Source organism: Theobroma cacao, chromosome 4, assembly GCF_053813885.1.
Source record: "Theobroma cacao isolate CCN51 chromosome 4, ASM5381388v1, whole genome shotgun sequence".
Lineage (NCBI taxonomy): Eukaryota > Viridiplantae > Streptophyta > Magnoliopsida > Malvales > Malvaceae > Theobroma > Theobroma cacao.
In genome coordinates this window covers 38,946,008-38,960,772 of record NC_142642.1, presented here as the reverse complement: position 1 = coordinate 38,960,772, position 14,765 = coordinate 38,946,008, and the positions used below count along the sequence as shown (strand labels likewise).

General features: G+C 28.7%; 1 protein-coding gene and 1 long non-coding RNA gene across 7 annotated transcripts; one reads left to right on the top strand and one right to left on the bottom strand.

Annotated features, from left to right (window-relative positions):
• Positions 1 to 3,335: 3,335 nt before the first annotated feature.
• Positions 3,336 to 5,024, top strand: LOC18603333 (Calcium-binding EF-hand family protein). 6 transcript variants are annotated; one of them, XM_088805258.1, is made up of 4 exons: positions 3,336 to 3,764; positions 3,843 to 3,897; positions 4,504 to 4,566; positions 4,670 to 5,024. In XM_088805258.1, the coding sequence occupies exons 1-4, from the start codon at positions 3,421 to 3,423 to the stop codon at positions 4,769 to 4,771; spliced, it is 564 nt and encodes a 187-aa protein (XP_088661384.1). In that variant the 5' UTR covers positions 3,336 to 3,420; the 3' UTR covers positions 4,772 to 5,024. The 6 variants fall into 6 exon arrangements, with proteins under 6 accessions (XP_088661384.1, XP_088661385.1, XP_017974780.2 ...); XM_018119291.2 differs by having other exon boundaries at positions 3,337 to 3,764; positions 4,504 to 4,590; XM_088805259.1 differs by lacking the exon at positions 3,843 to 3,897.
• A 5,720-nt stretch (positions 5,025 to 10,744) lies between these two features.
• LOC148763390 (uncharacterized) lies at positions 10,745 to 12,745 on the bottom strand. Its single transcript, XR_016025962.1, has 3 exons — positions 12,543 to 12,745; positions 11,812 to 11,891; positions 10,745 to 10,943 (listed from the first exon to the last, which is right to left on the bottom strand). It is a non-coding gene; the product is annotated as an uncharacterized LOC148763390 (long non-coding RNA).
• Between the last annotated feature and the right edge of the window lie 2,020 nt (positions 12,746 to 14,765).

Here is a 14,765-nt window from a genome sequence, read left to right as displayed (position 1 = left end):
CTCGATAGATTTTTGTTTTGTCCTATTTAATCTCCAACGAACTTGGAATATGTGGGCCTGCTGGGTGTTGAAGAAAGCTTGAGTTCTAGATTTTTTGAGTGCTGCACGTTGCTATGCAAGTTGGAACCTGCTGCATTTATATTCCCGGAAGGCAATTATATTTCTTCGGGAATGATGTTTTGCTTTCCCATTTTTTCAATTGCTTTATTCATTTCAGTCAACTGGCAAGTGATCAGCCATTGCTCAACAAATCAAAGATTTTACCTCATTATCTATTATCATTTTTTGAAAATAATATCAAATAGGAGAGTGAAATAAATATTAAGAATTAAATTAAGAAGAAGAGTAATATAATATTACTTTGAAGAATCAAAATTAAGAATTTAGGATTTTACTTTGCAAAAAATAACTTAAGATCTTGAGTCTATTGTTGTTGAGGGAAGAAGAGGAAAAGATTGAATAAGAAAGAGTAAGAGAGGTAAAAATTTTTTTAATTTTTTTTAAAAAATAATAATATTTATTTTTAAGTCCTTTAAAATTTTGAATTAAATTAAAAAAAATTAATAATATTTATTTTTAAGTCTCTTAAAAATATAATTAAATTATTTTGTGGAAAGTTGTGTCTGGATAATGTGTTTTGTAAGTAGGGGTGATTTGCAGGTGATTTTTGGTAACTTTTGTTTATCTGATGGTCTTGGATGGAGCTGCGGATTTGATGCTACATAACATGGAAATGGAAATGAGATGGCTTGCAAGAAGTGCTTAATGAAGAGTTATATTTTGTGTGATCCTCAAGTTTAGGAAAGATGATAGAGATTTTCCCATCAGTATTGTGCAATGTTGTCATTTGGTATGTCATGACCATAAATTTCTTCAGTGGTGTGGAATTACAACAGGCATAAGCAGATTGGTGGGGACCATGTGAACACTTCAGAAGGTGCTGTTTGCTAGGTGCCAAGGTGCTCTTTAGGGAGCCATGACTGGACAATCAATGAAGAATAGAGCTTGTCTTGGGTGGCTGTGATTTTACAATAGGCTGTCGGTTTTTGATTTTTGGAATTGCACAATGGTTGGTTGTTATGCAATAATGGTTCTTTTGTGATGGCGGTGTTGTTGCTGTGCTTGAAATAGCAGGGAACGTTGATTTCTAGTGTTGTGTAATTATGGTTTTATTTTTTCTAAGTCAAGTCAAGAGCAATTAAGATGGCTTTTGATAGATTCGGGTATCACCCTTGAGTACCTAATACTCGATTTCGATTATATTTTTTTTATAATTTTATATAATTAAACATAAATTTATATAATTAATTTATAAAATTATGATTATTAATTAATTTATAATATTTTTTAATATATACTCTATTTATTATGTTAATTTATAAAAAATATAATTACTATTATATTTTAAATATAAACATATTTACTTTTTATTTTGTGTTAACGTTATAAAAATTATAACTTATAAAATTATTAATTATAATATATATCTTTATTTATATAAACTTATATACGAAACTTAATTTTTTTTTAATTTCATGTAATTAAAGATAAACTCATATTATTAATTAAATTAATTCATAAAACTATAATTATTAATTAACTTGTAATGTCTTTTAATATATATACTTTATATATTGTATTAATTTACAAAGAATATAATTACTATTATACATATATACTTTTATTATATTTACTTTAAATATAAACATATTTATTTTCTATTTTGTGTTAATATTACAAAAATTATAACTTATAAAATTATTAATTATAATATATATCTTTATTTATATAAGCTTATAATATATATACTTGTGAGATTAGAATAGTTTTGGAACCTAGATATTTTTTTTAATTTCATATAATTAAGGACAAATTTATATAATTAATTAAACTTGTAATGTTATTTAATTTATTGTTTAGATATTTGTTTTTAGTTATTTAAGTTCATATTTGAGATATTTGTTTTTCATTATTTAAATTTCATTATTTGTGTGCTTTTATAGATTTAATTATTAGTTAATTATATGGAATATGGATGAAAAATATTATTGTGTATGAATATAGATAAGGATTCGGGTTCGAATAATTGAGAACTCATGAAGATCATTTTAATAATTTTTTTACATAACTGGATTTTTAAACAAGTTCAAGTAATTATCAAGTAGCAAATATATATTAAAGTTCGGATTAGAGTAATAAATTTAAAAAATATTTGAGTAGTTATAGGGTTCGAGTATCTCAAAATTAACAAGTACCCTACCCATTGACATCCCTAGTTCAAACCGAATTTACCATGCCATGGAAGTCTTTTGCGACCTAAAGAAGAGACTTGAAATGACAATACGATTGTGAGGCTAATAAATTTGTTTTAAAAAAAATATTGTACTTACTTGATTAGATTGATATGAAAAATATCTTAATGAAAAAGTGAAAATAAAAAGTAGATATTTTTTTTAATTTATCATTAAATTCTTTTCATTTATTTTATATATAAAATAAAATTTTCCATCCACTAATCCACCTTTTGAAATTGAAGATTTATTTGACACAAATAAAACATCAAATATAGATATAACCCTTTAAAATTAAATTAACATTTATTTATTTTATTGTAATCTTAGTATCATTTAAATTGATACTTATACACACAATTTGGTAAATGTCTATATTGTGGAATAAGTCCTTGTATATGTTTTTCTTTGAAAGTGAAAATTATTGTCGGTCGAGATACAAGATTGGAAGGAATCTATCGACTTGCAATTTATTTCATAATGTTGTTTCTACCTAGTATTGGTCATCGTTATATAATGTTTGTGATAATATTGTAGTGATGACAAACTTTCCAGAAACTTGGGTGTGCTTTGCGTCACCTATACGTTCAATTTACAATACTCCAATGACTTAGGATACCAGTTGTGTGCCCACAAGGGACTCAAATTACACACCATGCTCCAAGAAATTGCACTCGCCCCTTGACAAAAGAGTCTACAAGTTGGTTGACTTGAACGGGCATTGATTGCTTGGAAATTGTCCAAGCAATTTCCATGCATGAACCACCATCCCTAATTTATGTCATGCAAACATCTATCATTGTCTGACTACCATTCATTTTCCCCTCTTACTTAATAAACATACATCCAAGTTGGTAAAAGAAAAAGAAATGAAAACTACTTATACCCTTAAAAACGTCCATATATATGTTTTTTTCAGAAAGTATATTTTGGAAACTGTCCACGCACACGTTTTTTCTTGCCGGTCCAATGCGGGAAATGAGCAACTCCATTGACTTGCAATTTTGCGTAGTATCATGATGGTTATATAATGTTGCTGCCTCCATAATATCAAAATAAACCATTTGTCTTTGCTCAAATTGAAATTATTCAGAAAAAAAAAAAAAGTCATCCAAGCTTCGATAGAGAGATGGACAAATTGCGCCAAATTGCTAATGCCTACTATGAGCTTGCCCCCAAAAATATTCAGAAGGAGGCTCAAAAGTTTTTCAATGAAATTGACTTCAATGGTGATGGGCATATAGAGCTCGAAGAATTCCTGGAATTCATGAAGCAAAAACCATGTGACGCTTATAGGAGTTCTAATTTGTTCAAGGAGCTTTGCGCAGGAAATGATGCCAACAAATTGGGGTTCATGGACGTCATGACTCTCTACTATATAGTTCAAAGTGGAAGGCCATTTTGCAATGGTTGTGATGAATTTATCAAAGATATCTACTTTTGTTGCGTGGAATGCTTCCACAGCTCGACCAAGTATTGCCTTTGCCTTCAATGTTACAAGGCTAAGAAATATAGAAGTCACCCTCATCGTCAATTTTTGGATAACTTCAGTTTGCTTGAAGCCAATAGGAGAACTGCATTAAATGGCGTAAAATTCCCAAATCAGGTTCGTCGGTACTAACTCGTAACCAAACTGAGAAAATTCTTCGTTGATACAATTGTCAAGCTTGCTATACCTTTCTCCTTGGCTAATATTTTCTAGATAAAAAAGTATTCACAAAGTGTTAATAGAAAAAAAAAATCATAAAGTGTCATATAAAAAAAATTAAAATCATAAGAGATAAAAGGTGAAATTTATCTTTTTTTAAATTAATAATATATCTCATGTCTACATTCTACAACAAAGCCAAAGAAGGTAGTACTGCAACTCTTGTTTTACTTGCATATATGACTGTATGTATATATAATATATCAAACAAATAGAATATATTATTATCAGCAATATATCCTCTGATTTCAATATTAAATTTACAAGCAATATTTTTTTTACTTTATTAAAATTTTATAATATTCGTATAGTTTAAAATCTACATGTTTGTGATAATATAATCACTGTTGAAATTAAGAAGGACAAAACTCGTAATCCATGTATTTGTAAAATTTAAAAACTCAATCACCAAAATTTATATCATAATAATCCAAAAATTTTATATATTTTATCCTTGATTCAAGTTTTAATATTCATTATTATCATGTACACATTCTTTCTCAGGGTTCATCTCTGCGTATGTATGATGTGGAAGACGATGGAGAAAACTCTGGTGCAATTGTTCCGGTAGTGCTCAATAAAATTAAGGTAGTACGTGCTGCTGCTTTTTCTTTTAATTAATTTATATCCTTGCACCTAATAGCAATAATGACAATCCTCCCTCCTGTAGAAGAAGAAACGGGAGAAGATCAAGGCCGCGCTCAAAAGCTTTGAGAAAGCACCTCATGCTGGAGGCGCTGTCGAGACAATACCAGTGTGTCGCATTCAGTGAAACGCAAGGCCGGCTTTAGGATTAAGTCATCAAAGTCTTTGCTTTAGGCTTCATAATTTTATAATGTTATATAATATAATTATTTATATTAAAAAGTTTAAAATTAAAAATAATTAATAAAATATTTCTTAAATTAAATATTTATTTTCTTTCACTTCCTATCTCTTATTAATTTTTAATTATTTATCTTATTTCTTTATTTATGTAAAAGTCAAAATAATTAATAAAATTACATATTCTCTCACTTTTTCAATTATATGCTTAATAGTTTTTTATTTTTTATCACTTCTCAATTCACATAATACTAATAATTCTCAATAAATATAATATATTTTTAATGATCTCCAACTAATAATAATTTTTTTTAATTTCAATAAAAAAGATCTCATTTAAATATTTAAGTTGATTATTTGGAGTATGTATTCTCTTCTTACAATGCAGGAGAAGTAACGAAGAGTTGGAAGGAGAGTGTCAAAATCATGAAAAAGTCCAAAATTACCATTTTCACAATACAACTATTGAATATAATTGTTGAATTTAAATTAAAGTTACTTTTTTGGACTAATAAAGATTTTGTTGAAAGGGAAAAATGATATATGTACAAATTTTCAATTCTTTATCCATTCATCAACTCTCACTACTTAAATAATTAAATTTTCTTGTGATTATTTGGACTGTTTGCTTATTGTGATTTTCTTTTATTTATGACAATAATGAAGCTTGTTTTAAAGATGGTATAGTCATTTTGAAATCTGATAGGTAGAGTTTATTGTTGGAGATGGTATGTGTGATTTCTTTCTATTATGTATTCTCAATTGTCTTAAATCATATTTATTAATTTAATTGTTAATTAACGATGTTAACAATCATTAGTGAAAAACATTATTTTCAAATAATAAAAACCAAAAATGTCATTTTTAGGGTTTTTTTATATTTTATCCAAGTTTTTAGTATATGATTTCAGTAATTGGATAGGATAAAAGTTAAAATTAATATTGTTTCATATCGTATGTATGTGGTGCAGTACATGTGTAATATTTGATTAAAACTAGTAAAGATAAAGGAATACTAGTTGAAAGAGAAAAAAAACCAACATATTTAGATGAAGTTTTCAGTATGTGATTTTATTAATTAGAGAGGATAAAACTTAAATAATATATTATTTCGTATCGTACGTGTGTCGTGCGATACACATAAGAAATCTAATGATAATAATATAATATATAAATTTATATAATTTTTCATTAATATTGTAACAAATCGTATAACACATATTGTATACATTAAGAAGATGCATTGGGCAGATTGGACTAAAACCACATTTTCATGTTCAGAAGGGGACTAGATATCCGAAACATGAAAGATGTCTATAAGGCGTTTACATTTAAATTATGGTGGAGATTCCAAACTGGTAATAGCTTATGGACACAGTTTCTGAGAACCAAATATTGCCTTGGCCGAATACGCCAATATGTCCAACTGAAGCTACATGATTCTCAAGTTTGGAAATGGATGGTTGGTGGTTGGGATGTGGCTCTGCAGAACACTCGATGGAAGATAGGAAAATGGGAACTTTTTTTCTAGCATGACTATTGGATGGGAGACCAACCCTTGGTAACTTCGTTCCCTTCATTCAAGAACGACATGTCCTTTGTTAATAAATTTTATAATAGTGATAGCTGGGATGTTGATAGATTGAAATTATATTTGCCTGTGAATTTAGTTGATGAGATATTGCAGATTCCTTTCGATAAATCACAGGAAGATGTAGCTTACTGGGCCCTAACTTTGAATGAGGAATTCACTACCTAGAGTGCTTGGGAGGCAGTAAGGCAACAACAATCATCTAGTGCAATGGGTTCATTTATTTGGCATAGAAGTATCCGATTATCCATTTCCTTTTTCTTATGGAGAGTACTTAATAATTGGATTCCGGTTGAGCTTCGGATGAAGGAAAAAGGTATTCATTTGGCTTATAAATGTGTATGCTGCAATTTTGAAGAGTCACTAATGCATGTCCTCTGGGATAATTTGGTAGCGAAACAAGTTTGGGATTTTTTTGTAAAATTTTTTCAAACCTATGTTTCAAATCCTCAACATGTTTCTCAGATTATTTGGGCATGGTATTATTCAGGTGATTATGTAAAAAAAGGTCATGTCCGCATTTTAATTCCTTTATTTATATGCTAGTTTTTATGGTTTGAAAGAAATGATGCTAAGCACAGGCAACTGGGTATGTATTCTGATAAAGTGGTGTGGAAAAGTATGAAACTTTTAAGGCAGTTACAAGATGGTTTTCTTTTGAAACAATGGCAATGGAAAAGAGATACAGACATAGCAGCTATGTGGGGTTTCATATTTCCCCCTAAATACTATACAACTCCTCAAATTATTCATTGGGTAAAACCCTCTACAGGTGAATACAAATTGAATGTAGATGGCAGTTCCCGGAATTGTCAGAGAGCAGCAAGTGGAGGATTGCTTCATGATCATACAGGTAAGCTTGTCTTTAGTTTCTCAGAGAATATAGGTCCTTGTAATTCCTTGCAGGCAAAACTACGTGCATTGCTCCGAGGATTACTCTTATGTAAAGAACGACATATTGAGAGGTTGTGAATAGAAATGGATGCGTTGGTGGTGATTCAAATGGTTCAGCAAGCTCAAAAAGGGTCCTATGATATATAGTATTTGTTGGAGTCCATCAGAAAGTGTCTGAGTAATATCTCTTATAGAATTTTGCATATCTTTCGAGAAGGTAACTAAGCTGCAAATTTCCTGTCAAATCAATGATACACACATTAGAATCTTTGTGTAATAACTGAAGCTCAAGGTGAATTGTATGGTATGCTTAAGTTAGATAAGTTGAATTTACCTTATGTTCGATTTAAGTAATTGTAAAGGAGTAGTACTCCTTATTTATGTTTCTTGCTATTCTAGTTTGTTTTTTCTCTGTAATAGTGGGCGACCTCTATTTTACTGTAGCATCACTTGTTATGCACGTAAATTAGAGTTGTCTACTTTTAGTGCTTTTTCGATTTTGTCTTATGCTCATGTAATTTTAGAGGTAAGGTTTTGGTTCCCATCCCCATTGTACTAAAATTTTCAATTATTAATAAAATAATTATAAGGTAGTTGGGTCCTGCGAGAATTTTCAACATAAAAAAAAAATATCGCGTGTCATATATATGAAGTAATTGATTAAAGAGGGTGAATGATTAAGAGTCATTGTTTCATATCATATGTGTATTGTGTGATACACATACGATATTTAATGATAACGATATAATATATATAAATTTGTATAGTTTTTTACTAGTATTGTAACAAATTGTGTGTCATATATATATATATACAAAAATGAAATTGATTAAAGATGGTGAAGGATTGAAAACTCTTGAAAATGGTGATGTAGTTGAAAGTAATGAGTTTCTTCTTTTAATTCATATTTCATTGATGTGTTTATTAATTGTTTTTGTTAATTTTGAGTTGATGCATTTATTAGTTTTGACTATTTACCTTGCTTTACACTAGAATTTTACTTGATAGAACCAAGTTTTATTTTTTTATTTAAACCCTTAAAATATGTATTTTAATGCTAATTTATTAATTAAAAATTAAAAAATTTTTAATATATTAAAGTTTAAGGGAAATATGATTTTTTTTAATATTTTTTTCTAAAATCTAAATTTTAAAGATTAAAATTTATAAAAATTAATTTATCAAGTTTCAATCAAAAAAATAAATAAATAATAATTTTTAAATAATTAGGTAATATAAAAATTAAAAAATATATTATTTATATCGTACATGTGTCTTGCGATACATGCATGGGTGGACCCATGTATATATATATAATAAATAAATATTTTTTTAATCAAATGGTGTCATGTGTTTTTGATTGCAGTGAGAATCCATTTTGGCTGCAGTCAAAAACCTTATACCTTAAACATGAAAAAAATAGCTCTAAATCAGAGAGTTTCTCACTGCAGTAAGAATTTATTTTGGTTGTAGTGAGAACATGTCATTTAATGAAGAAATTTTTGCGCGGGGTTTTATGGCTAGGGCTGAAAGTGAAAGGTTTAAATACATGTTTTTGAGCTAAGAAAATGAGGATTATGAGAGACCATTTTGGGCAAAAAGAGGCAACAACCAAAAAGGAAAAAAAGAGAGAGAAATCAAGAGCTGAAGGATCAAAAAGCTGCAATAAATCATTTTCTCACTCTAGATTTGATTTTCGCTTTCTAACTCTTTGTGTAGAACAATGCTTTACTTTGTTGAAATGTGTATTTTCCTATTTAATATGTTAAACTGAAATTTTTAATCTAGGATTATGGTAGATTTTAATATATAACTTGGATATTGCGTTGGTTTATTGCTTATTTTCAATGAAAATATTGATGTTTACTCAAATTTGAGTTTATTGCAAATTTATTTGCTTGATCACCATTTAAATGTGTCTAAGTATTTAAATGATACTTAAGAGAGTTAGTCTAAATTAGACCTTAATTTGGGCAATGTGTGTTCAATACACTTATAAAGGAATTTAAGTGTTTTGATGTGCAATTAGAGTAGACATACATTTAATTATCACACATAGTCAATTTTTAGAACCTTAGCTTAAAGAACTTAATTCAGTTGTTTCCAATAGACATATAGTGATTTAATTAGGTTAAGCAATTGTGTAATATCTCGACGAAGAATTACACATACTTTAAGATTATAGACTAACATCAATTTTCATTAAGATTAAGTAATTAAGTAAACACAATTTCAAGTAAAATATTAAATGATACCATAATCCTAGACTAGTAAACCATTACTTCCACCTCAATTTGTTATTTACACCTCTTAGATTAGAGTTAGTCAATTAGATTACTTTTTAATCATAGCTCAAAATTTGGCACTTGGATAAAATTAGCTCGTTTTAATTTTAGTAATTAGCAACAACTATTAGATCAACTTTTCGATGGATCAACAAACTCAACTCATCACTATATTACTTGTTGCGATCGTGTGCACTTGCACGTAGTCTTTGCTTGTATTTTGCATTTAATTTAAAGCACATCTCATATCACACAAGCAAAAAGACTTACACAATAAGTTTTGGCCTATAGTAACTTTCCTCCTCTCAATCTTTGGTTGTGTTTTTCACTCTCTCAAAACAGCTCAATTGGATTTCAATTGTAAATAATTTTCAATACAAGTTAAGTTTTTAAATATTTTATGTCTAAATATTTTTTGATTAATTTGATAGTTTGGATTCATAATTATAATCTTGAATTTATTAGTTTTTCTTTTTTTGATTTATTTTGTAGATATTGCTTATTTGATTTTTGTATTTAACTTTTTATGGTTTGTAGATTGTTATATTTAATTTTGAACAATGAATAAAAATTTGTCATATTATTAGTTGTTGAACCTGATTATTTGTTATGTAAGATCATATTTTATTTAATTCTAATATTTTAGTTTATGCTAATGAGTAGTAATTTTTAACAAATTTTTATAATTTTAGATAAATAAGCCATGGAAAGATATTCTAAAAGAAAAGAAATTGTGTCACGACCCGGAACTCCCATCGAGCCAGTGACAACCGCCGCGACGTCCCGATAAGCACTCATTACCCCGAATGTCGATCGAAACCCCGCAAGGCTTAGCATCAACTTCCGCATCTCCCCGGTGAGCGACAATTAGATAAATCTCGCATTTCAAGAAAACATAAGTTGGTTCCAACTCAAAATAATAAAATATTATTTTCTAGCTCACAGAGGCATTTTCGTCAAATTTTTTTTTTTTAAAATTTTGAAATCCGAAAAATGTAATATGTAAGTGGAAACAAATATTTCATGATTTAAATTAAATTTTGAAGTCTACAACATTCATTTAAATTAAAATTATAGCTATTTGAATATAATAAAAACATTAAATAAAATATTCTATTTTCTTAAAACACAATATTTTCAAAGTCTTCTTAAAATAACTTTTGTAGCGTAAAAGTAAAATAAATTTAGTTATATAGTAATAAAGATAATTAAAGTATGAAATTTCGTTTACAGTGACACGTGGGCCCCTAACTAACCAAGAAAGTGTAGAGCTACGAACCCTTACTTCCTATGATGCAACTTCGAGATTAATTCTCGTCTTAATCAACTATCGACAAACTGTCCTGAGCCTGAAAAATGGATAGGAAGAGGGGTGAGATTAAATAATCCCAGTGAGTAAACAATTACCATCAAAAGCATCTAAAGCCGAGTAGATGGAGACAATATAAAAACGTTATATCTCAATAATGTTCATAACACAAAATTCGTTTCAATCTATACCAAATAATTTCTTTTCATCAAAATTTCCCCGACTTATGAATTTTTTTAAACTTGGCCCCTGCCAATATCATTCTCGCGGGTACCTTCGTCAAGGTATCCCACTGAGACCGCCAAGGCTGTTCAATGACCCATACCTATAAACATGTTTTCACATCTGACACACAGCCGTTCCTTGGCGTTGGCTGAGTCTCACTCTCACGTGGTGGCCCGAACGTGAGGTGCACTCAAATCATACCTCAGGAGATACTTCACCCAACATCTCCCCCTGGAGGTAAGTATATAATTGAGTTACCGTGCCCCTCTCATAGGCAGTCCACGGAAACCCCCACCACTGCAGTGACCGTTTAATATACCACCAGACCAATAAAAATTCCAGTAACATAATGTGGCGAATAAAATATAATCCAGTCTATCGAGACCAATCCAAAACAGTTCATATACTTCATGCCAACCTAAAAAATTTAGCCATCATGCTACCATAGTGTCATAAGCCACAATTTCAATAACATATAAAATCATAAATTTCAACACAGTCTCCATATACTCAATTTTCCCCAAACAATATTAGTTTTCAAAACCAGTAAAAATCTCATTTTTTTATTAAAAAACATTTTAATTGGAAAATATAATATTTTATAATTTAAATTCACCATTCAATAAAAGCATCAAACAAGTATAATAACTCTAGATATTTAAGACGATAAATTGTCCACTCACAGTTCTAGGAGTCGATGTACTCCTAATCCCAGTCTTCAAGCACAATTTTGGTACTTTTACCAGTGTAATTTGCTCACCACCTATCCACAATGTACAATACATAATTCACCACATCAATGCTTGACCATTATAAAATCAATTCAGGCTCGGTATATATGCATGATATGACATGCAACTTATCCGACTACCGCTTAAATGCGGTGCTGACCTAATTCGGCCTATTACCCGATTAAATTACTAACGCGTCCAATTTAATCTCAAATTAATTTTTTTCAGTTTCTATACCTCAATTGCACCCAAATTGACTTAATGTCCCTCGGTGTGGTGCAAATTATCAGTCCTGATAGCAAATTACGAAAATACCCCTAATGGGTAAAAATTCATATTTTTGCTCCAAAAATTTCCATTATTTTTCTAGACTCATAATTCATCATTAGTCATCATAATTCCTCAAATAAACATCAAGATCATCAGCCAATATTCCCCTAGAAAATTCAGCCAATAATGGTAATGGAGGAAAATAAATTCTTTTCTTGTTGTTTTGTTCCTAAATATGCTAAACTAACACTAAACACTAACATAGCTCAAAATCAAATTTATCTAACAACTTTCTCTCTCTAAACCCATATGACCAGAATTCAAATCATCCTCAAATCACATGATTCAACCATGAAAAATGATGGAAAATGCATGGGAAAGGTAAAGCACAAGACAAATTTAAGAAATGTTACCTTTTTTCACTTGATTTTTGAATTTCCACCTATTTTCCCTTTAAATTTCTTAGCTAGGGTTTTATTTTCTCCTTTCTCTCTCTTGTTTCTTGCTTGGCCGAATGTTGAAGAAGAAGAATGGGTGGGCTGATTTTTTTATGCCTTTTTTATTGTTTAATGAAATAATATTATTTTATTCATATTTTAAATATTTTATTAATTCATTTTTTTTTTCTAGCCATCCATTTGTCCTACTTTTTCCACCATGCATTCCCTTTGACTTATCCAAGTCTTAAGTGAAATTTCCAGATTTTTCCAAAGTTTTGGTGAAGTAATTTTTGATATTTACACTTTTACCCCCGTAAAAATCAAAAATTACATTTTTGCCCCAAAAACTGAAAAATTGTCCATAGACATATTTTTTATCCCTTATACTCATATCATTCCCCAATTTTTCAAATGTGATCTAAATTCTCTCAAAATCTCAAATTTTATCCGCAGATGGAAAAATTACAATTTTACCCTTATATAGTGAAAATTTCAATTTGACTCCGAATTGATCCTCGAACTCCTAATTACCATTTTGAGTCATCCCTGAACTGTGAAACTCTTAATTTCACCTTAAAATTCCTATTTGAACTAGTTCGAGGCTTAATCGACTTAATGATACCATTAGAGGCAATATCGTCTTTTAACGATTTCTCGAACTTCCTAAATATACAAACATTCTATCGAGCATGTGAATGATATTATAATTATTTTACAAAGCAGGGTTTGACAAATTGTCTCACAAGAATTAGATTCTGTACAACAACAACAACAAATTCTACTAATGATCATAGTCAAAATTTGTCTAAGCAAAGTTGTAATGAATTTGATTTAAGTACTCTTCCGGCATATCCTGAATTAAGGAAAAAAATTTCTGAGTATCATTATAATGATCAAGATGAATTAGAAGAGCATATTTGTAGAAAGGGCCACTGATACTATCATACAATGTTTTTAAAATATGAAAAATCGTCGTGGATAATTATAGTTTTTTTAGATATTTTTACTTTTAAGTATTAAATAAATGTATTGAATTTATATTTTCTTTAATTTAATTTTTAAACTTCTACTTTATGAATTTTAACATATTTATTTTTTAATTATTATTTTAATTATGACATCACTTAGAAAATTCTCTAGGTCCGCCTTTGGATACATGTACGTTATTTAATAGAAGTACATAGTTATCGATTCGTATCTTTTTCAATTAGTATTGTAACGAATCGTACCATACGTGTAACATATCATATAATTTTGTAATTATATATATAGCAAAATATAATTAAATTTTTCAATAAATCTTAAATAACTTATTGTCACCTTTAACTTCATTAATATTGCGATTGCATGTTTAGATTGATATGAAAAATATGATAGTGAAAAGGTGAAGATAAAAAGGAGATATTTTTTTTTGAATTTGATAATATATTCTTTTTATTTATTTCATATATAAAAATTTTCATCCACTAGTTAATCTTTTTAGTGCTTAATAATTTTGGTTTTGCATATTAATTCTTTTAAAATTTGAAAATTTATTTGACACAAATATAATATCAAATATAAATATAAAACTAAAAAGAAATATATATATATATATATATATATGAATTTGTCTATATCGTAAAATAAGTCCCTGTATATGTTTTTCCCATAAAGTGAAAATTATCGTCCATTCGAATACGGGGTTGGGAAGAATCAATAAACTTGCAATTTGTTTCATAATGTTTTTTCTACTTGATAATCATTTTGTTGCCTAATTAGCTATTGTTCCCTTCAATTGCTTAATTCTTTTCCTTAATCATTTTGCCTAATCATTTTGGGGTTCATGGACGTTATGGCTCTCTGCTATATGGTTCAAAGTGAAAGGCCATTTTGCTATAGCTAAAAGAATTCCTTCGACGTGCAGATATACAGTTTGAGATTTGTTGTACGATTTGATAAAGATTCAATTCGCTTCGCTGTATACTAATGAATAATTTAATTGAACTGAGGCCGTTGTCGTGTCGTTGTCACTGTAATTTCTTTTTAATTCTTGTGCAAAAAGTTATTTTAATAATTATTTATAATTTTACTCGTATAAAACTTTTTATTATTATTGCAAAAGATTTAATAAAATAGAAAATTTGTATTTAACAAACTTGAAAGGAATGATTTCCTTTTGTACTTATCTTTTTTGATTTTACCTGTTTATAATTC